This window comes from Sycon ciliatum, chromosome 5, assembly GCF_964019385.1.
Source record: "Sycon ciliatum chromosome 5, ocSycCili1.1, whole genome shotgun sequence".
NCBI classification, from domain to species: Eukaryota; Metazoa; Porifera; class Calcarea; order Leucosolenida; family Sycettidae; genus Sycon; species Sycon ciliatum.
In genome coordinates this window covers 34,207,736-34,230,722 of record NC_088647.1, presented here as the reverse complement: position 1 = coordinate 34,230,722, position 22,987 = coordinate 34,207,736, and the positions used below count along the sequence as shown (strand labels likewise).

Sequence of the window (22,987 nt, the reverse complement as noted above, 5' to 3'; positions counted from 1 at the left end):
CTTGTATTGTTGTTTATTATTTTATTGCTTTTTTTATTCTACTTGCCTTTCCTATCTTTTTGTGTTTTAGCATTAGGCGATTTGATCGCAGGACGAGAGAGGAGCTGATGGACAATCTCTCCAATGTTCCTCTTGGTTCGGAGCGGCGCCGAGTGCTGACGTTGGGACTTGGGTAAGGATGAGTGTTCCCTCATGTTTACAAGTTATCCGTTTTGTCCAACACTAATGGTTATAAGCAGAATACTGTTGAGTCAAAAATGTGCCACAATCAGCACAAAAACTGACTGATGAGATCCTGACATTCAACGACCTGATGCTTAGCTGCATCACGTTTATAATCGTTAGTGTTGGACAAAACGGATAACTCGTAAACTTATGGTCCTCTTTTTTAATTTTAATCCTTGGCTCTCCATCCGAGTTCCCTCATGTTTTGCTATTATTTTTCTTATTTTTTTGCCCAGGGTCTACATTCTACATTTATTTTACTTAGACTAGGGTTAGCTGTCCGTTTACTAGTACTCATCCACACATATGTGCACATAGGGTCTACACAGAACTCTATCAGTAGGTATTTTTGTATAGGAGGTTGTCTATCCTCCGAGATAGCACTATATACTCCCATTCTGTGTGTTCTCTGGTAGCTATGTTCCTTGGAGACCATACGACCTTGCCAGTGTGGTGACCGAGGTCAGATGTGTCTGCACTGGCATCGTCAACTTCGCCTACTGCGTCATGCTCCCCAGTGCTCCATCTGTGTCCTGTACTTTATTTGGGGGGGGGGGGGGGGAGGGGCAATACTGGCACTTCAGGTGTAGGGGGCAAGGGGGGGGGGGGATGGGGTGGGGGACATCATGCCCCCAATGAACCTCTCCAGGCGTTGTTCTAGAGTAGACTAACCATAGGCGGAGTGTACACATGCAACACATAGTATGGGAGTTACATGTAGAACGCGATCAAACTCGGGCATATATTCAAGGCAGATGAGTCTAGTGTGATAGTAGTCCTGTACTGATCTCACTATGGTGATATAGGTCGTGCCCAGCATCACAATGCCCAACATTATAAATGACTGTTTTTTTGCCTGGGGGGCTAGATGAACATGTGGCTAGACTGCGGATGGCAACCAACTGGCTCAAGGCTGCGTTGAGACTTCGTGTGCGCGACCCGAGTCAATTGTTCACTCACCATGACTAGGCATCGCATTGAGCATCGTATGACCACTTATATATGTCACTGTTCTTAGTCGCACCGGGGGCGCATGCCCGTTTTCAGGAGACTTCTCAAAACACATAAGCCCTGTGCCCAGTGAAGGTTAGGCCTATTGTTAGTCCGAATAGTCCTGGCTACTATCCCGCTAAGTTCATTCACTTTCTTCTGAACCCGCATGTATGTGAGGAAAGTACTGTTCTGACCTCAACTGCGGATTTCATCAACTTGGTAGAAGGTTTGCCTGTGCGAGACGATCATTTATATTTGAGTATAGATGTGACCAGCCTTTACACCAACATCCCCAACGAGCTCGGTTGTCGTGGTATATCACATACAGGTGTACAAGGTGGATGCCCCTGGCCCTTCGTACATGGTTAATAACAGCAGTGACTTCCTTGATGTCAGTCATTCGGAAGAAAAATGAGTTTGTGTATGGTAACGATGTGTTTCGGCAGATCCAAGGGACTGCCATGGGTTCGCCTGCAGCAGTGGTCTATGCCGACATTGTTATTATGCGGCTGTATTTGGAGAAGTGGTACGTTTTTCCGATCTTAGAGGGGGAGGGTTAAGAGGTTCAGGTTTATAGACGCTTTATCATTGCATGGTTGCGAAGGTCAAGTTCAGCGCACTTTAGATAGGATTAATAAGTGTTCTGTAGTGTATGGCTGATGATACACTCAGGGACATTTCTTACGTCATCATTATCGTATTGACGTCACACCATGCGCAGATCATTTTAGTATGTCTGCCTTTTGTATTGACACACGTGTCTCCTTGTTCTTGTTCCGTTGACATAATTTACTTGCAATTGTAGTTGGTCTTCTTCTAGTCTCCATGTAATCGATCATAGAATAAACCGAACCCCGTCTCTAGCTGAGACACTACAATTCCATCTTCGTCGCCAATGGTAGTGTCTCAGCTAGAGACGGGGTTCGGTTTATTCTATGATCGATTACATGGAGACTAGAAGAAGACCAACTACAATTGCAAGTAAATTATGTCAACGGAACAAGAACAAGGAGACACGTGTGTAAATACAAAAGGCAGACATACTAAAATGATCTGCGCATGGTGTGACGTCAATACGATAATGATGACGTAAGAAATGTCCCTGAGTGTATCATCAGCCATACACTACATGTTCGGCCCTCAAGTTTGCTCATGAACTGGCACATGATGGCATTGATTTCCTGGACACCACAGTTTTCCGCAGTAAGGGATACATGGCGGTGAAGCCTCATTTCAAGTTCACCAATCGTTTCCTGTATCTGCTTGTCGGTAGTAACCACCCCTGTAATAATAATAATAATAATAATACCACAGTACGCGTACAAAGGCCAAAGAACAATGCATGAGAATACACTGAAATAAAGCCAAGTCCGCTTCTGTCTCCAGTCAACAATAAACTCATCCATAAACTATGTCTGATCTCCATTTCGACTTGTCTGCAGCAATTGCTCGTGCTCCTTCTAGGTCGCTGGCATTCTTCAAAGGAATGTCGTGCCCTGCCAGGTCCTTCATGATGGTGGTAGGGAGAGTAGCCGCGGGACGGCCCCTTCGTCCACGTGACCCCGCTACATACTACCACCCCTGTAGTATGGGCAAAGGTGTGTTCACTGGGGAGTTGATCCGTATCCGTCGGTCTTCGACCCTTGACTACCACTACGAACCTGCTGCCGAGCGGCCGGAGCAGGCTTTCCGGGCCCGTGTATGCAAGCGCTCCATCTTTCATCTTTCAGACCCGTACACTAGGAATGGATGCGCAGGGAAGGTATGTTGGTCAGATTGGCATGGGTTTGGGTTATTTCTGTAGTTGTATACAGTGCTCCTCATTGTATTTACCTGGGCCCGGCCTGCTGTCCTTCGCCCGTTGGTCTTGAGGTCCAGGTGTAATACCCCTACCATACAGTCCAGTGGCCAGCGCGGCCCGGTAAATTGTTGTTACAAGGTGGAACATCGGCAAGAGGTTGCTTGCTCGTTTGCCTCATGCCTCATGCTCAGTGTCCTCAGGGAGTTGGTATTTTGCTCCTGTTTGGATTTTGCAGTGTCTATGGTGTCCGTAATTAAGTTTTTGTTCTGTGTCCTTTTCTGTGGTGTTTGGTCATTGTTCACACATCTTTTTTTGACTTGATTCCTGGTGTTGTGTATCCTTTTGTTTTATCATTGGTGTTGGTCTGGCTGTAGAGTTCTAGCATCCGTAGCTGCCTCAGGGGCGCCACTTCTCCCATCAGCGTCGACTAGTCCGCCGGTACGTGGTGCTTTATTGCGTGCAGTTGTCTGCTCCATCCTGTACGGGCTGTGTCCTGCTGATCACACAGTCTGGGTCTCCATACGTTGCATGTTCTCATTGTGTTGTGTCCGTCCCAGGCTGTGTTCTGAGGTCTTTGACTTGGAGTATGCTCTGCATTGTGTGTGGCTCCTGTCAGTCTTCACTGTAGACTCTATTTTGTGGCTGAGGGGCATTGTTAAGGCAGGGCATCGTCTTTTTTCCTGGTCATCACCGCCGTATGTTCTGTGTTGTTTGCCTTTTCTTTGTGGTTGGCTTCAGTTCTATTTAGCATTGCTGCGTTCCTATGCCACCGTGCCGGTCTCCGCTAGGCCAGTGTCTTGTCATGCTGTGCTACAGTGCCGTGTCTATCCCTGTGAGTGGTCCTAGCACCCCGTCTCGCCAAAGCCTGAGTGTTCACATCAAGTACGTTTGGGGGCTGTGCAGTCCGTCTCTTGTCTCTGTTTTCTTCTGTGGGATAAAGGATTGTTTGTGGTTATATCTGTGCTTTCCTGGTGGCTGTGATGGCGTTTTCCACCTCTTGTTAGATAGACAACCTACACCAGTATCAAGTACAGTCATAACTCGCTTATCCGGTCCTCATTGATCCGGACTACACACCATCCGGAAGAAGATTGCTGGCAACCAGTTTACAACATATGTTACACTTACAACCTAACCAGACCCCACATAACGGGCATGGTTTTGTGATTAAAAGGGTTCACATAGCATATCAGAAGCCAGAACCAGGGAGTTGCACAAACAAAAGGGGTTTGTTGTATGGTTGGCTTGTTTTACAGAATGTGCATGGTAACTGTACTGCATGTGGCGCATCTACATGTACATGTACGCACGATGTCACATCTTTTGATATGCCATGTGCATAATACACTCTAGAGTATGTAATGTTATGTTCGTTTATCCGGCTCCTCGCCTATTCTGTTTTAAAACTAAAAGCAAGCTTGGACTGTATTACGTTCCCTGGGACAGGGGTATAATATGCATTGATCCCTAGGATGAATACCTTGAACTGTCCATCTATTTATTACCTTGATAGTTGATACCCTCAATCTATTTCTGCAACTTGTCCTCGCCCACTTACTGCAGTGTGGCGAGCCTGTACATGCCAGCTTGGAGTATCAATGCGTGTTGAGTGATGGTCTCGTGATGCATGCCGCTAATTATTATGCGCCGAGTGTGGTCTGCAATTTGCTTTTGGCACTGCTGCTACTGTTGCCTTCACATGTGCTGCGGTAGATGGTTGGATGCAGTTTGGTTGGTCCATTCCTGCGGAGCTGATTCCTATTCAGCAATTGCTCTAGCTTGCGCTGTTTGGGCTCATACTTGGTCTGGCAAGCGGCTTATGTTCTATTGTGATAATGAGGCTGCTCTGCTAGCTTGGCGGAAAGGGTCTTGCCGAAAAAAAATGGCCATTGCATTCTTCTTACGGCAACAACTTTAACTTGTTTGCTGGCTAAAGCTGAGTCTGGCAATTACATGTTAAAACTAGCAATGTGCTGTCTGAACAATAAAAAAATTCAGAAAGCACATTGTTGCCCTGTCCTGCCCTGCCCTACCCTGGCCCCTGTAGGTAAGAACTGCACAGCACTGACAGCGCCTTTCAACGGCAAGGTGACCGGAACAGGTTTCACGCCCGGCACTGGTCTCTTCTTCGCCTGCAATGCACCCTACGTACTCCAGGGCAGCGTCGTGCGCTACTGCAACGTCTCCGGAACGTGGAGCGGCGTTCCTGCTACATGCTCAAGTAAGCGGTGCCAATGCTACTGTCATGTGTTCCTAATACTTCCTAATACCTCCTATCATGGTATCATGCCATCATGCTATCAGGCTGGCAGGCCAAATATTGTGTTGAATATCTATTTGAATGATATTAAATAGCTACTGCTGTGCAAAGATAAACGAAGCATGCTCTTGTAGCAGCGTATCATTAACAATTGTCCCTTGACGGATGTGTTCATTTTCTTTCTCTTTTATCTTCAGTCCCTGATATTCCCTGCAAGTACCACGAGTTCAAGTGCGGTGGCAGTGGTGGTTGCATCTCGACCACCAAGGTCTGCGACGGTGTGTGGTATGACTGCCCGGATGGCTCCGACTAGAGCAACCGCACTAGCACACGCGTAAGGACATTACAAGGCCACTGCTTCTCCAAGACACTGGTTTACTTCTTCTTGGTTTTCCTTACGTTGTGCTCGCAAAGTACACACAATGGCAGATGTTAATTGTTGGCATTGGTTTCCTGATGGTGTGTGTGTGTGTGTGTGTGCCTGTGTGTGTGTGCCTGTGTGTGTGTGCCTGTGTGTGTGTGTGTGTATATGTGTGTGTGTGTGTGTGTGTGTGTGTGTGCCTGTGCCTGTGCCTGTGTGTGTGTGTCTGTGTGTGTGTGCCTGTGTGTGTGTGTGTGTGTGTGTGTGTGTGCCTGTGCCTGTGTGTGCCTGTGCCTGTGTGTGTGTGTGCCTGTGTGTGTGTGCCTGTGTGTGTGTGTGTGTGTGTGTGTGTGTGTGTGCCTGTGTGTGTACGTGCCTGTGTGTGTACGTGCCTGTGACGTGTACAGCCGGTGTGTGCACACCGCTAGCTAAACCGACCAACGGCTACTCCCAGGGCACAAACTATTCTGCTGGAGGCAGCGTCGTCTTCGGCTGAAATTCCGGATACAACCTGCAGGGAAGCATTGTGCGCATCTGCCAGATTGACGGTTCCTGGAGTGGGGCAGCTGCCTCATGTAATCGTAAGTTGAATTTCAAGAGAGCCAATATATCCCTCTTGTGTAGAGAAGCTTCAGGCTTGTAGGAAGGCAGATTCTGGTGGTGTTGATCTTTCCTATTTACAGAGCATGTAATAGTCTGGGTGTTACCTGCCACTTTTCATCATCACAAATGATGATCGTGCTAATCACAGGACCCAGGACCAGTCGGGCATCTCAGCCTGAGTCCTTAGGATATATGTTATACTTGTAGGTGTATGGTTAGGGTTTTTCACCTGGTACCAGAACACTGAGTTGTTGGCATAAGCCGGTGACTTTTGTCGAGCCTGTTTTAGGCTACCACCTCCTCCAAATATACTAATATCTCTTGACTGTACGAAAGATGTGCCGAGCAGACACTTTCTTCATCTCTTGACTGCTTTGTGTGTTGTGTGTATGGGTACATGTATCCAGCCATTCAACTGCAGTGCCAGTCTGGCTACCTGCCCTGCCTGCGTTCCAGTGGCTGTATCCTGCCATCACAGCGATGCGACGGTGTTTGGTACGACTGTGCTGATGGCTCTGATGCACAGTACTGCCCAGGCAAGGTCACACCAGCTCCAGGTAAGCACCAGCAGCAGCACTGATAGTAGTACCATGACTTCTATTACAAGCAAAATGTAGAGCTACTCTTGACCGCTATTCACTGCTGTATCTATTCTATTACTTTGCATGGCCATGTTGAGGCAGTCTTCGCATCAATTTCCTTTACACAATGCGTGTACTACAATGTATTCAAAACCAACGTCTGTGCCACGCACACCTACGCAAACGTATTAGAGGTGAAACGAGTATATCGAATACTCGAGCGCTCGCTCGAAAATCCGAAAGGAGTGAGTACTCGTTTCGCAGAATACTCGAAGTATCTTATGCACAGTGTACTGTATGCTTGTCCATCAAGCACTTCTGTTACTCTGACCAGTACTGATAACCCATGCAAGCGTGAAATTATTGCTTGTCCCTACTTACCAACAAAAGACAGTAGTTCAGACTATTTCCTGCACTAGGCTGCATGCAAGGCTACATGTGTATCAGGTGTAGTACGTTCAGTGTTACGAGAGTGTGTGCAGTACATTGTTTTATGTTGTCAGTAAAATACTCGTACTCGCTCGTTTTTTCAAAGAGTACTCGAGTCTTCAATTTTGGCACTCGTTTCACCCCTAGGCCAAACATGCATGCACTGAATGCCTCTGCTCTGTGCACTCTGTGCTTGTGCAGGTCAAACCGACTGCCAGGTCCTGTTACCACCGGCACTGGGCTCAATGACCGTGAACGGCTTGATGCTCAGCAACACGACCACGTTTGTGTGCACATCTCCCTATGTCCTTATGGGCTTGGCCGTGCGTACTTGTGAAATCAACGGCCAGTGGAGCGGTGTGCAGCCAACTTGCGTCCGTAAGTACATGTACCAATGCTCGACTGGCTTGTATTATGCATTCCCGTTCATCACACCGCTCATACTGTCAAATGCTGCCTCTTCTCATTCACAATGGCATGGGTCACAGTAGATAGGCCTGGTGCAGGTATTGCCAGTTCCTTGCTTGCTGCAGTACAGTATGACATATTAACTTAGCTGGTAAGCAGTGCATGTGTGCATGGCAAGTGTCAATTTTGTCCATTGCTTCCCAACCCATGTGTAGTGACGACTGCGGCTCTGAGTGCGGCCAGTGACGAGCTAGTCAAGGACTTTGTCTCAGAACGCATGACACAAACGTGTAAGCCTAGTATTGCTGCTTAATTAAGAGTTTTGCCAGAACAATTTCCTTGTGGCAATTTCTCCTACTGCTGACTGCTGAAAATGTTGTGTCCTTCACAACTAGTCTCTTTGTTCTGAGAAGTCTGCCTCTTTCATCGATTCGTGTTTGCCTAGCTGCGTCACGCTATTAGTAGCCTATTACCTGTTGTGCAATGGGGCTGGCCTAAAAGCTGCTCGCTCAACAGCGGTGTTGCATGGCATAGAGAGAGAGACGGCAAGCCGCCTCGGTATATTCACGGATAGAGCTTTTAGTAGAAAGGAAAAGGACATATGGATACGAGTTAAAGGGGAAGTCCGGTGAAAAATTTAAATTTCAGGGTCGGTAGAGTTTCGGGCGCTGAGTCGAATGGTGTTGGTCCCACGTGTCTCCGACAAAGCGTTCTCGAGATATTTCCGTTTGAAAAACTGAGTTTCGGGGGCTGCGCAATGACGTCATGCGGCCGTGCCACACCCTCTGCAATGTCATAGCGTGCAGCTAGGTCAAAAGGAGTGCATGAAAGCAATAGTGTCAGTGCTATTTCAAATGATTTGGTGACTGATATTAGGTGGTGCAAGCAACCCCGAAGACCTGTAACTCCTTGTGAGAGTGAGGATGCAGCCATGGCTGACCTTCATGAGTTCGGTCTGGGGCTGAGAACCTCGGTATTCAGCTGAAGAAATGGCCGCACGGGCCGGTCAAGAGTCAGCGCTACTGAGTTTCCGACTGATGAAGAAGCAGCAGCTATTGCAGACGAGGCTGATGTAATTATCAGATCGCTGGAGAGCAGGGTCGCCAAAATGGAGAAGAGTGATGCGAGTGCTCTAAATGTTGTTCCATACCGATTAGATTCGCTTAGACTCCAGTAGCCTGCCACATGGTGATGTTTTGGTGCGAACTTGGAATATTTCGGACTACTCAATAGGAGAACAGTGCAGGCTCTTTGAACCACGGGCACGACTCTTCGCTCGCAACGCTATGGAATCTGAAAGTTCTAGGTCCGGAAGCTGTTCGCTGTTTTGTCACTTGTCACGGTTGTGCACTCATCGCTGTAGCATAAAATAATGAGGCGGGTGCGGAAAACTAAAATTTTCTTTCTCAAAGCACAACCACCGGCACCGGCAAGGAGAAACGCACGTTCTCTGACTACATGACTGTACAATACGACTGATACGAGTCGAGTGTATGACAAGTCCGTGTGTTGACTAGTTTTCTGAGTCTTGTGTCAGTTGTGACATGAGTTTGTTGACTGCACTACAGCTAGATAACACACTGCACGCACTGCATGCACGCAGCGCAGAGCGCGTAGAGCCGTAGACCATGGTAGACGGGCTGACGGAAAAGTCCAACTCGGAAACGGCTAAAATACGGTATAACCTCCAGGTTTACCGAGCTGAAAATCACAGGGTACGTAGTGTTTGTAACACTGAATCGAATGGTCTTGGTCCGAAGAAGCTGCGACAAACGGTTCCCCAATCGAACGCGCTCCGAATATGGCCATTTTTGTACACAACTAGATGGTGTGGCTACCTGGCTGCACGCTGTGACGTCATCACCTGGATCTGGGTGATGCGCGCTCAAATTCGCACATGTTCGATTGGGCATATCTGACGAACCATAAGCCGCAGCCTCCTCGGACAAAGACCATTCGACTCAGCGACCCGAACTCTACGGACTGTGAAATTTAAATTTTTCACCGGACTTCCCCTTTAAGAGTAACTGTCCACCACTGTAACTTTATACTATAGTAAAAAAATGCAACAACTAGGCACAAAACTGACCTGAGACATTCGACGACCTGACTCCTACCTTCAACACATCTCCGTAGCGCTAACCAACAGCCTTCCAACTTGGAAGGTTCAAGGTTAAAAGGAGAGACCAAAGAGGGGAAGGTAAGCGCACCGAAAATGAGCACAAGCTAGTAGTTGAAGCTACAGTCCCACATGAACAAGAAATGTTGATTGTTACTGGATGATGACGAAACCAGTATTACCTTTCCCTCTTTTGAACACTACGGAGATGTGTTGAAGCCAGGAGTCAGGTCGTCAAATGTTTTAGTGCCTGGTTGTTGCACTTTCTGACTGTATTTAGTAGATAGTGACAGTTTACTCTACACTCATATCCATACGTCCTTTTCCTTTCTACATTAATTGTATTATTGCCATACTGGCTCAACATCCAAGTAACTTAGTTTCAAAGAGCTTTTAGTGGACGACCTAATCCATTTTCGGCAATACTTACAATTATCCAATCAGTCATATTGTAGATCAGGCTATGCTGTGGGTAAGTGTACTCCTGGCCTTGTTTGGCTTATTGTTTGCCAGCGAGTATTTAGCATCATCTACTAGTATTCACTCGTTTGACAGCCAAAGAGTATTTGTGTGGGAGGCTGGGAGTCTCGCACCTGACTTGGTCACGTTGCGCCTGAAGGTCACTAAGACGCGACCATATATGGTGGAGTCGTCGCAGTTCCATCTACTGTCGACGAAACATGCCCGGTATTGGCTATTCCGGTACATAACAGCCCATGCCTGTAGCACTAAGCCTGTGTTCACTTTTGCCAAAGGGATCCACCTTACTCGGCCTTATTTAAATAAGAATACTCTGTCACGCTCTCAACTGTTATCAGGTTAGCTCCTGCTCCATGCCCATTGTTGGAGCGACAGTCCTGGAATCCAGAGTTGCAAGTGAGGTGGTGATACGGCAAGCAGACGGTGGCAAAGTATGGCTTAAAAGCTCTACATCTGGCAAGTGGCCGGTATACCACCCAGTGCTGCCAAATAATTTTCGCCCAAAATCGGACACCCTTCACCGACAAGGCTGGCCAGTGCCACATGGTGCGAATTTTTCTCCTCGGCAATTTTTTTACAGAGAATTCAAAATATCGCCTAAAACACCATGAAAATTCGCTTTGTTGCCATGGTAACCCCGGAGTTGTCATGAATTTTGTAATGATGAGTGTGGTCGCACACTGACTCTGTACAGACTGTCAGTGTACATGCCATCCAGCCTGATCCAGGCATGTTACTTTGCACTGCCACAGCCAAGCGCTAGCCTTTTTAGAAGCAAAATTTATGTACAGTGATTTGTGCCTTCACTTGCGCTGAAAAGTGAAAGTACAGGACTTCTGCATATGAAAGTAATGATCTCCGACATTTTGGCTGTTTTTCGGACGTTTCCCTTTTCGGACCGGTTTTCGGAAGAGCCTTCGAAAATCGGACACTGTCCGAAAAATCGGACGGTTTGGCAGCACTGACCACCCCAATGGACATCGGAACAGTACACGTAGAGTAGCATCTCTACGTGACAGGGTATGAGCGCAAGTGAGTTATTATGCTCTACTAATGTGCATGGATGTGGCAAATGGGATTTAGGCCTTTGGCCTATGGTTGGTGGATCTGATCTATCCTCCCCCACCGTTTAGGAGCCGCATCTGACGCCTGATCATGGGGTGGTGGCGTCCCACGGAAGCGGAAAGGTGGTTCTTGACCAGGGAGTTGTACGACTCCTTGTTCTTGACCTGCCTGGTACGCGAACCCGTCGAATTTATTTATTTAATGTGCATTGATTCTGTGACTATAGTTGGTGCACAGATCTCATCACATGTGCCTTAGGCGGGATTTGCTATTGTCACTGGAAAATTCAGCCGTAACAAACAGTGTGGATGAATTTGACTCCAGGTATCTGCTTTTGGGAATGCCATGTATGCATGTCTGGTGTGCTGCTGCTGCTATAATGTTGTGGCAGCAGCATTTTGGTGCGATGGACTGTTCTTGTAACGGTGTACCTACCCATTTGCTATTGCCGGATGCCGTGTTTTGTCAGTTGTGCCTGTTTCAAGGTGCCAGACCAGCTTGTGTTGGTGCGTTCCCGTTAAGTTGCCAGGGCACCATATTTGTAACGGCGTTCCCGTTTTGCTGTTGTGGGGCTGTGTTTGTATCGGTGTGTTCCCGTTGAAGTTGACGGGGCACCACGTTAGTGGATTGTGCCTGTTTGAAGTTGCCAGGCCAATCCTGTAACGCACACCCGTTTGCTGATAATTGGGGACATGTTTGTCCATTTTGCTCGAGATTCACAGGGCTGCGCCGGTTGCCTTGTGCGGATTAGACTGTTATCTGGCACTAGTCTTGATCTGTTTTATCAGATTCAGATCAGCTATTGTTCCTATGCGAGAAAATCTGTGGGTGCACATTCAATTCATTTGCTGATTTGCGTGCTTCTGCAACGGGCGTTTACATGGTACATGGTGTGTGGGCGTATGTGTGGTGTGTTCATGCTGTACAGGCCAGCATTGCCAAGCACTGGGGACGGACCTTTGGCAATCTGAAAAATGTTTTGTCCGAGAATCGATCCTTGGATCTGTGGCGTTGCAGTTGTGGTGCTCCCGACCCTCTTGCGCGATGGCCGCGGAGACTTGGCGAAAAGGTTCCAGACATACGGCATCTCGATATCTTCCACCACAATCAGTACATCAGCACCACCATCGAGCGTAGCGACATCAGCAATAGAAGACGCACATGATATCATTCCCCCTTAGCGAAGACCCGGGAATACCTGAGAAGATCTTAGCCGCGACTTTACTGGAAAAGTCGTCAGTGACAACGGCACTCCATATTTAGCTGCATGCAGTTAGGTCTCTCAACAAGTGTACCCAAAGTTTTCAAGCTAATACACAAGCAAATTCACTAGGGTCCGAGTATATTTTCCTACACCTCTCCCTGTTTGTTGTTGTTATTTCTGCATTCAAATTGTTTGTGTACCTGTACATTTATTACAGTAGAGCCACGCATCCACGGCTGTTGTTTCCGAGGGGTCAGGCTCGTCAGTTATACAAAACCTTTCAGCAATCTGGCCTTAGGCTTAGTTCCTTGACTTCTTGTACCACTTTCTTAGATGCACATCCCACTGGATAGTGAGCAATACGTGTGTAGCAGAATCTGTATTCCAGAAAAGCAGAGACTAGAGTCTATTGACACTGCGTTTCCTTTTAAAACGTTATTGGCTGTGGTGTTCCTAGAGGTATACACGTACATTCCTGGGTCACGGTCTGTGACGCCCGACTGTATTCGTGGTGCATCAACAATTTTTAATTTTGTGCACTAGTGAAAACCTGCCTGAGGCTGTGAGGCTGTAGAGTGTTGACTGTGTTTTGCTTTAAAAAAACCATCAGGTCTCCCCAGATTTTCAAGTCTGGCCCTGAATTTTGCCACTCTTCGGTTTCAAAATCTAGTGAAAGCCTAGCAGTGTTGTGTGCTAGCAGTGTTGTGTGTGCATGTGTGTATTTTGTACAGTGCTGGCCAGAGAAATCCAACCTCGTTAATAAAGTAGCGCCGCGTTGGAGAGCACAGACCGGTCCAGTATGTAAACTACTAGGGCTGCGTATTGCCCGGCGCAATTTTATTCATAAATTGGATTTCTTTGGCCAGCACTGTAGTTAGAAGTAGGTCCTCTAAGGTCCTCTGTTTGTGCGCAATTATGGTCACAGTGGCAGTAGTGGGTGAGGGGTAGTCTACGAAGATGGTGTATACATGATGGTGTATACAGTCGTGTAGTTGAATGTTACTTCGGGCTTAGATCCAGAAGTTCTTGCAATGATGACCCCAGGTTTATGTACATGTATCATTCAGCTACCGTTGTCATAATGGCACTAGTTGATAGAACACCTGTATAAGTACAGGCTGTATATCTAGCATTTTCCAAAATAGCACTCCGTACTTCGAGGCTGCAGCCGTTTTGCATGCAACGTTGTACGTGTTGATCGGTTGACAGCATGTGACAAAGCCGAGGACACACTAGTGTATCAGGAGCACTGTTTTTTTACACAGTGCGTCCCCCGCCTTGTAACATGCTGTCAACCGATCAACATGTTAATTTATCAAACAAGGCTTACCTATACCAACATTATACATGTAGGGCTGTGCATGCTTTCAAAATTCTTCCTTGTTGAAGTAGATTATCGTGCTTGTGGGGGCTTTAGTAGTTCCTTTGCCAGATGTTCTATGCGTATCTCAATGACTTATCAGTTTCAGCACTCGGGCAAGGCACATTCGGGCCTACACTGTAGCCTTGAATTCTGGCTTGGAGGCATGATTTATCTATTTTCATGGCTGCTAGGTTCATCCTTAGTTGAGAGTTATTTCTCCGTGATTCGCTGATGAGTCCACAAAGGACGAAACAGCTAGACAGTACTAGTGCTGTCCCCAGGTCGTGTATTCTAAATCCATAATACCGACGCTCAATCTCCGGACAGCTGTTTCAACCTTTTTAGGTCTCATCAGTGGAGCTCAGAGCGGGAGGTTAAACAAATGGCAATACGGTCTATATGAAATGAACAAAAAAAGCAATTTGAAAATGGCTCAAAGCATCAAAGTCAGCGAGCTATCTGCAAGACACGTACAAAGAGAGCTTTGCACGAAGGCAGATACATATTACATATACCTTTGACACTAACCAAAAAGAGTGCTCAATCAAGTCAACGCAAGGCAGCGTAATGCGGTGATTGAGTCTATAAAAAGCTATAGTGACATGTAGCCAGGCCCCCAGCACAATAAGCTGACTTGCATCATGCTAAAATCGTTCACACAAATCTCTTATAATAATTATTATGTAGATTGCAGGATAGGGTGGTTGCACCAGGAAGTGCTGTCTCTGCAATAGTGGGACCAGCCAAGATTGCAGTACAGTCGTCCACCATCAATCCAGCACTTCACTGGCCAACGCCCTCGATACACCAGAATGATTTCCGGAGTTATTACCATTCATCGACACATGTCCCCCCCCCCCCCCAGTTCTTCGGCACCTGACCCGAGTTCTATTTGGGCCGCACTACTTTGTAGCAGTCATACTATAGTACTAGAACTGGATGCACGTGATATCCACTGGAATTGGCGCTGGCCATGAGCTGACCCACCGTCGTGTCTCCCAGTGTCAATTTTGCTTATGTGATCCTACCACAATCTGGAACATTATCAGTTCTCGCCTCTGTTGACTTGCCAGCACTAGTTCTGGTGGATCCGGGCATGTGTCTGCCTTCTCTTTAGCATGTATTCTCCTGCAGGTGCATCTTTCACCTCCTTCTAATGCGCGAGCACATTTTCTGTGGAGATTCAACGACACATACACCAGAAAATACAGAACGGAACAGTGGCTGCCAATGCGACACAAGTACCACATAGACCTAAAAACTCATAAGCACCATGGGAGTTAGATGCATTTACGGGCAGTATGCCAGGATTTGCGCAGCTAATTTAAAATCAGATTAGCAATGCTGTGTGCTACCTAGGCAGCATCTTGGACTCAAAAACCAACCGATTGTGGTCCAACCCAACCGACAGCGTTGTCGGTGGGTTCCGATTGGCAGGTGTTGGATGGACGTATGATCCATGCGTCCCCACAAGCAATGAGAAGTTAACAATGCCACTAAGGATATAATATCGCGGACAGCAGTACAATGAAACTGGGCCATTCATTATCAGCAATATCAGGGGTATATCCCATCCGATAAGACGTACAGCTCGTGTATGGCGGACTTTACAGCAGGTCCCGACATAGCTTGCCCCGTGCCCTTTACTACTCCTGGGCCAAAACTGTTGTACAATATTCGAGAGGGTCTAGCCTAGTGAGTGTGAACAGAACCTGGCAAACCATATCTCCAAGTGATTCACATGTTGGTATATTCTCCGTTATCATACATCAATTCCGAGCAATTTGACACCCGAATATTCTCGCACCACTACTGCTGAAGTATTGACCACAAACCATGTTCCATTTGACTTACAAAAGGAACTTGCAAAAGGCATGAGAGCACTGGAATCTGTAAAGACTCTCGCATTATTAGCCACCATACATACCTTTCGGGAAGTCGTGTTGGAAGCAGCATGCTTGGAGAGCAGAGCTGAGTGAGATCTGCATACAGTAACACAGCGACAATGAACCACATGAACAGAAGGAAGCAGTCGTATCCGTACACATCTGAATATGCGCTTATGGGAGGAAAATCCGTGCAACAAAAGAGGACCGTGTTATGCAGGTGTATGTCTTACCCGGGTACGTACTAAGTGAGTTCCACCATACGTATATAATTTTATTGCAATTGAATCACTTGACTGACTGGAGCCAAAAATATCAATTGGCACTTACTCCGGTTACCCGAATGTTTCGGTACCACTATCAGTATGGTTTTTTGCAATCGAACCAATTCATAGTTGAGTCATTTTCAATGCGTTAGGTGTTACCTGACGTGCTCACTGCATCAGCCGCTATGTCAGATTCCACCAGGCATGCACCAAACCAGGCGCAATGCGCACACTGATGATGGTGGTTGGCACACAACGAGCAGTAGTAAAAGTGAAAGGACTTTTTGAATGTGATTTTGTTGTAATTTGTGCCAGTCGAATTGTCTCAGTGTAACTAGTTTATCGTTAGCTTACTAGTTTGTTTATACAAAAGAGAAAGACCAAGGAACTACAAGTTACGCTATACTGTCCACTAACACCACCAGTTACTAAACAATCAGCTCATGCGATAGCTATTGCACGACACTGAACAGCTCTAGCACATCTTGGATGCGCACTCCAACAGCCTTGTGGACGACGACCGTCACTGGAGAATCGGTCCGTCGCTCCACCAGCCCGGCGGCACAGTGGACAGTGCCTTGGGGGTGTCAGCCATGGATCAGGCTGATAAGGACGTGGTGGAGACGGAAATGATGTTTGCAAGGAAGAGTGATGATATGCGTATGTGCTCTTAATCTCAGGGTCGTGGGTTTGAGCCCACGTTGGGCGCCAAATGTCGTCTCGGTTGGAGAACGAGCTGCCTCTACTATACCCTCGCCACGCCACACATCAACGGACTAGTCAAGTGGTTTTTCTCTAGAGCTAGAGAGAGAGAGCTATTCATTTACTACACTTCAGGAGACGATGGGAGAACTGACAACTGACATGGCAAAAGGAAACATATCGGAAAGTGGTGCCCTCATCAGCACAAAAAGTGGCGTACTCGATATCATATCAGCACAAAAAGGTGCACGTGTCAGCAATACAACAAAGCAGCGCAGCAGCATGTACGGGTCAGCAGCACAGAGACACAAATACAGCAGCAGGTACGACAAAGAGACAACACGTGCAGCCACATGTACAACATATGGGTGTGACAGTCCATATATGTATGTGTGAACACTACACACGATGAGAACATGCAAAGTATGGAGACCCAGACTGTGTGGTCAGCAGGGCACAGCCCGTACAGGGTGGAACAGACAACTAAACGTAATAAAGCACCACGTACCGGCGGACTAGTCGACGCTGATGGGAGAAGTGGCACCCCCTGAGGCAGCTACGGATGCTAGAACTCTACAGCCAGACCAACACCAATATAAAACAAAAGGGTACACCACACCAGGAAGCAAGTCAAATAAAGATGTGTGAACAACAGCCACACACCACAGAAAAGCATACAGAACAAAAACTCAATTACCGACACCATAGACACTGCAAAATCCAAACAGGAGGAAAATACTAACTCCCTGAGGACACTGAGCATGAGGCAAACGAGCAAGCAACCTCTTGCCGATGTTCCACCGTGCAACAACAATTTGCCGGGCCGCACTGGCCACCGGACTGTATGGTAGGGGTATTACACCTGGACCTCAAGACCAACGGGCGAAGGACAGCAGGCCGGGCCCAGGTAAATACAATGAGGAGCACTGTACACAACTACAGAAATAACCCAAACCCATGCCAATCTGGCCAACATACCTTCCCTGCGCATCCATTCCTAGTGTACGGGTCTGAAAGATGAAAGATGGAGCGCTTGTATACACGGACCCGGAAAGCCTGCTCCGGCCGCTCGGCAGAAGCTTCGTAGTGGTAGTCAAGGGTCGAAGACCGACGGATACGGATCAACTCACCAGTGAACACACCTTTTCCCATACTACAGGGGTGGTTACTACCGACAAGCAGATACAGGAAACGATTGGTGAACTTGAAATGGGGCTTCACCGCCATGTATCCCTTACTACGGAAAACTGTGGTGTCCAGGAAATCAATGCCATCATGTGCCAGTTCATGAGCAAACTTGAGGGCCGAACACTTATTAATCCTATCTAAAGTGCGCTGAACTTGACCTTCGCAACCATGCAATGATAAAGCGTCTATAAACCTGAACCTCTAAACCCTCCCCCTCTAAGATCGGAAAAACGTACCACTTCTCCAAATACAGCCGCATGATAACAATGTCGACATAGACCACTGCTGCAGGCGAACCCATGGCAGTCCCTTGGATCTGCCGAAACACATCGTTACCATACACAAACTCATTTTTCTTCCGAATGACTGACATCAAGGAAGTCACTGCTGTTATTAAGCATGTACGAAGGGCCAGGGGCATCCACCTTGTACACCTGTATGTGATATACCACGACAACCGAGCTCGTTGGGGATGTTGGTGTAAAGGCTGGTCACATCTATACTCAAATATAAATGATCGTCCCGCACAGGCAAACCTTCTACCAAGTTGATGAAATCCGCAGTTGAGGTCAGAACAGTACTTCCCTCACATACATGCGGGTTCAGAAGAAAGTGAATGAACTTAGCGGGATAGTAGCCAGGACTATTCAGACTAACAATAGGCCTAACCTTCAGGACCCAGGGCTTATGTGTTTTGAGAAGTCTCCTGAAAACGGGCATGCGCCCCCGGTGCGACTAAGAACAGTGACATATACTAGTGGGCATACAATGCTCAATGTGATGCCTAGTCATGGTGAGTAAACAATTGACTTGGGTCGCTCACACGAAGTCTCCACACAGCCTTGAGCCTGTTGGTTGCCATCGGCAGTCTAGCCGCATGCTCATCTAGCCCCTCAGGCAAAAAAAACAGTCATTAATGTTGGGCATTGTGATGCTGGGCACGACCTATATCATCATAGTGAGATCAGTCCAGGACTACTATCACAATAGACTGCCTTTGAATATGCCTGATCGCGTTCTAGCTCCCAAACTATGTGCTGCATGTGTACACTCCGCCTATGGTTAGTCTACTCCAGAACAACGCCTGGACAGGTTCATTGGGGGCATGAGGTCCCCTCATCCCATTCCCCTCTTGCCCCCTGCACCTGAAGTACCGGTATTGCCCCCCCCCCCCTCCCCAAACAAATTATAGGACACAGATGGAGCACTGGGGAGCACGTAGCAGTAGGCAAAGTTGACGATGCCAGTGCAGACACGGCCTGACCTCGGTCACCACACTGGCACCGTATAGTCTCCAAGGGACATAGCTACCAGAGAACACACAGAATGGGAGTATATAGTGCTATCTCGGTGGATAGACAACCCCCTATACACAAAATATCTACTGATAGAGTTCTGTGTAGACCCTATGTGCACATATGTGTGGATGAGTACTGGTAAACGGACAGCTAACCCTAGTCTAAGTAAAATAAATGTAGAATGTAGACCCTGGGCAAACAAATAAGTAAATAAAAATATTGACTAGTTTGAGGGAAAGACACAAACGGGAAAAGTCTGAAGAAAAAATTGACTGTCACCAAAATTAATAAAGTACCAGCGCTTTGGCCGAGTGGTTGTGGGCTTGCCTGCGAATCACAAGGTCCCGAGTTCGAGACCCGCGCTGGGAGCAGGGAGCGTATACTGTGCTAGCAAATGCGGTGATGCATGCGTGAACCACTTTACATGCAGTGAACTGCGCCGACACCCACTGTCAACTGGGTACTCACTACTCGGAGTGAGGGTAACATGGATGCAGCTAACGAGGTTAGCCCCTTGTCGGGCATTGGTTGTGAGACATACCACCTCACCCTCGCCGTTAGGCGCTGCATCTGCCACCCTGGTAGCACAGGCATGGTGGTGGCCTGGCACATGCGAAACTTCCTAAGCTGGTTGTGTTTCTCAACGCAATTGTATAGCCGGTGGTAACGCGGACGTGCAAACTTTACTTTTTTTTTACACACACGAGGGAACTCGGATGGAGAGCCAAGGATTAAAATTAAAAAAAGAGGACCATCAGTTTACGAGTTATCCGTTTTGTCCAACACTAACGGATATAAACGTGATGCAGCTAAGCATCAGGTCGTTGAATGTCAGGATCTCATCAGTCAGTTTTTGTGCTAATTGTTGCACATTTTTGACTCAGCAGTATTCTGCATATAACCGTTAGTGTTGGAAAAAAACGGATAACTTGTAAACATGAGGGAACACTCATCCTTACCCAAGTCCCAACGTCAGCACTCGACGCTGCTCCGAACCAAGAGGGACACTGGAGAGATCGTCCATTAGCTCCTCTCTTGTCCTATGATCAAATCACCTAATGCTAAAACACAAGAAGATAGGAAAGACAAGTAGAATAAATAAATCAATAAAATAATAAACAACAAAACAAGTTTGAACAGCTGCAAACGTAATGGACGATCCGAACAAGACCAATGATATACCTAGCAATAAGTGTGCAGAGTGTGCAGCCCAAGGAGCCTCCCACGGCAAAGTTTATTGTTTAGGGCATAGACTCACAGTAACAGGCTCACCTTTGCTGCATCTCACACCGCTTCACACGGTCATCTACTGTATCACCATGGTAATTTCTGTTGCACATTGCTGCTTGTTTAACGAAAGGCAGAAAACACACCGAATTTCCAGGAATTATCATGGTGATACGGTACTTTAGCTTGAACCTATTGTATGACGGGTTTTCTATGATTCATAATGACCCAGGGAATAACTAACAGTTAGCGACGCAATTCTTCTGAGGTGTAAAGTGACTTCAGGAATATGTAGCAGAAAACTGCGATGCATGCTGATTATTTACTGTGCCCTATTGTGCACAATATACCAGGTGTGTTACTCAGGGATGAAGTAGATGCACACACGTGCCGTGCATCACGGCACAGGTTAGGTTTGCTACTAGCTGCTACAGTGTGCTTGTGGTCCGAACTTGCACTCTACTCAACTCTGCATACGCAAAGAGTGCTGGTGCCGAAATGAACCAGAAGGGTGCTGAGTGGGACGCAACAACACTGACTCTGTATACCCATGTACACAGATATGATAGGGTATGCAGTACCTGTTCTAAGATTTCACACAAACCGGGTACACGTCTACCTGGCACAATTCCTGCAACACTGGGCAAGAGCCAGATGCGTTCAAGTGCGGCTACTGTGTGTCAGGGAGTCGTAAACTTACTTTCGACTTCCTGATGTACATGATTGTACATGTACATGTATGAACGTACTCGCACTGGGCACTCTGGCCGCACGCATCTGCACGCGTATGCAGCCTGTCAGTGGCGGTATACCCTCGAAGTATAAAAAAGTATAGTACTCGACAGGACTTCCGACCGGGTCGCAGGTAACCCAGTGTTCTTTTTCCAAAAGGTCCAAGTACTCACAAACAGGGCCACTGACCCGGCTCTGGAGCAGACACTGGTAATCTAGGTCCAAGTTTGCTCGATTATGTTCTGACGCTTCATGTGCTTTCATAGCCAAGGTTTCTCACTTTCTTCGCAAGCTCTTTTAGTCTTGAGAGTTGACAACTGCTTATGGTTGTGTTGGCAGAAAACATGTCAGCTAATCTGACAACCGTCCAACACCATTTTACTGGTAAGTAGTCAGCGAGTGGCTTTGATTGGGCCATACTAGAGGGAAAGTTACGCGGCATATTTGTGCTTCCTTTTTGAAAACACGTTCTCGCTCGAAGGGTTTCTAAACTTTATCCCTGCGCTCATTGATGGAGTTGCCAGCGGCACTCTACAGAAGAACAATGTTGTCAAGTTTTTTATGAAAAATTGTCAAACATTTTCAAATTGCTATAAGTTTGGTTAGGGCCGGGTTCCACTGCGGCTCTGCAGCTCCACGGTACTTGGCTGCATGCAGCAGAGCGGCGCGGTTCCAGTGACACTCGCCATTCACGGTACCGCGATCGTGCTCGACGTTTTTTGATGACATTTAGCCTGCCTGCGCACGCGTGAAATCCAAAAAAATCCTCGTGTTCTGGCCTGTGCAACGAATTAAAATTCCCCCGAATAAAACAATAAAGTGCGGGAAACAATGCAAGCCGTGACCGCGGCTTGCATTTTTTTGTATCAAGCAGCGAAGCGAAAGCTGGTGATGAGCCGCTGACTCGCTGGACCAGCTCGTAATGAACCCGTTTCATGCCGTGGATGATGTGCGGCGGAGCGGCAGTGGAACCCAGCCCTTAGGCAAAGGAAATTTGTCATGAATTTGTTTATGCTGCATAGATGGAGAGCTGCACACTCTGGCTTATGGACTCTCGCCTACAGTGTAGTCGTACTGCTAGTGTACTGGCATTACAGAAGACACGAAAAACGAGAACATTATTATGGCGAGAAAGTAATTACTGGCTAAGAATTGCCCTAAGACTTACCGCTTCTCAGTGCTCCATACCAGGAAGTAGTACAATACCTACTCCCTGCTCCATACGAGTGTTTTCTCCTCATTCTCTGCATCCTTTACCCCAGGAGTCTCGTCCATTTAGCGGCTCAAATGCTTGAGCTCCGGATAGCGGAAAATAGCTCGTCGTCCATTAGCGGCTCTAATAGTACCTGGTCTGAAGTGTCGCAGTCTAGCAACTATGATTTTTTCCAGGAGGGTAAGGGTTGCAAACCCAAAGAGACCCTAAGCTTCGTCTATCAAACAAAACAATTGCCCTAAAAAATGGAAGAGGAAAAGAGTGAACGAGCTGGTCTGAGCGCGCTACTTTTCAAAAAATAGAAGCTGAAAAGTGAAAGCCATCAAAGTCAAAGCATTCTGGCTAGCGCGTTTGTGTATGTCACGAGCGCTAGCGCGCTTGTCGCAGCAAACTCTCGCAGGCCAGAGTTAGCGCTATTTGGGCTGTTTGCCGCACGCGGCAGCTGGATGGATCACGTGATCCAAGCTGACAAATAAGGTCCGATGGTTCAGCTACATTGAGCCACAAGCGTTCTCAAGCCAGTCACCATGGTCACGTATTTGGCAGCCCAGTGAGCTGTCTACCGGATCGCAGCGTTTAGAAG

At 47.3% G+C, this 22,987-nt stretch overlaps 1 protein-coding gene and 1 long non-coding RNA gene across 7 annotated transcripts in view; one reads left to right on the top strand and one right to left on the bottom strand.

Moving 5' to 3' along the window:
• LOC135818439 (CUB and sushi domain-containing protein 1-like) overlaps positions 1-13,198 on the top strand; it is a 22,990-nt gene extending 9,792 nt beyond the window's left edge. The window contains exons 4-12 of one of the 6 annotated variants that reach the window (XM_065331813.1): positions 3,394-3,457; positions 3,758-3,851; positions 5,067-5,240; positions 5,477-5,613; positions 6,048-6,221; positions 6,651-6,800; positions 7,455-7,631; positions 7,877-7,951; positions 12,254-13,198. In XM_065331813.1, coding sequence (XP_065187885.1) covers positions 3,394-3,457; positions 3,758-3,851; positions 5,067-5,240; positions 5,477-5,592 — 448 coding nt within the window. In that variant the 3' untranslated portion in view covers positions 5,593-5,613; positions 6,048-6,221; positions 6,651-6,800; ... (1 more) ...; positions 7,877-7,951; positions 12,254-13,198. The other 5 variants (XM_065331812.1, XM_065331811.1, XM_065331814.1 and 2 more) reach the window with 5 other exon arrangements.
• A 1,055-nt stretch (positions 13,199-14,253) lies between these two features.
• Positions 14,254-22,702, bottom strand: LOC135818438 (uncharacterized). The gene is made up of 5 exons (XR_010553683.1): positions 22,360-22,702; positions 20,192-20,293; positions 17,255-17,319; positions 15,820-15,874; positions 14,254-15,065 (listed from the first exon to the last, which is right to left on the bottom strand). It is a non-coding gene; the product is annotated as an uncharacterized LOC135818438 (long non-coding RNA).
• Positions 22,703-22,987: the final 285 nt, after the last annotated feature.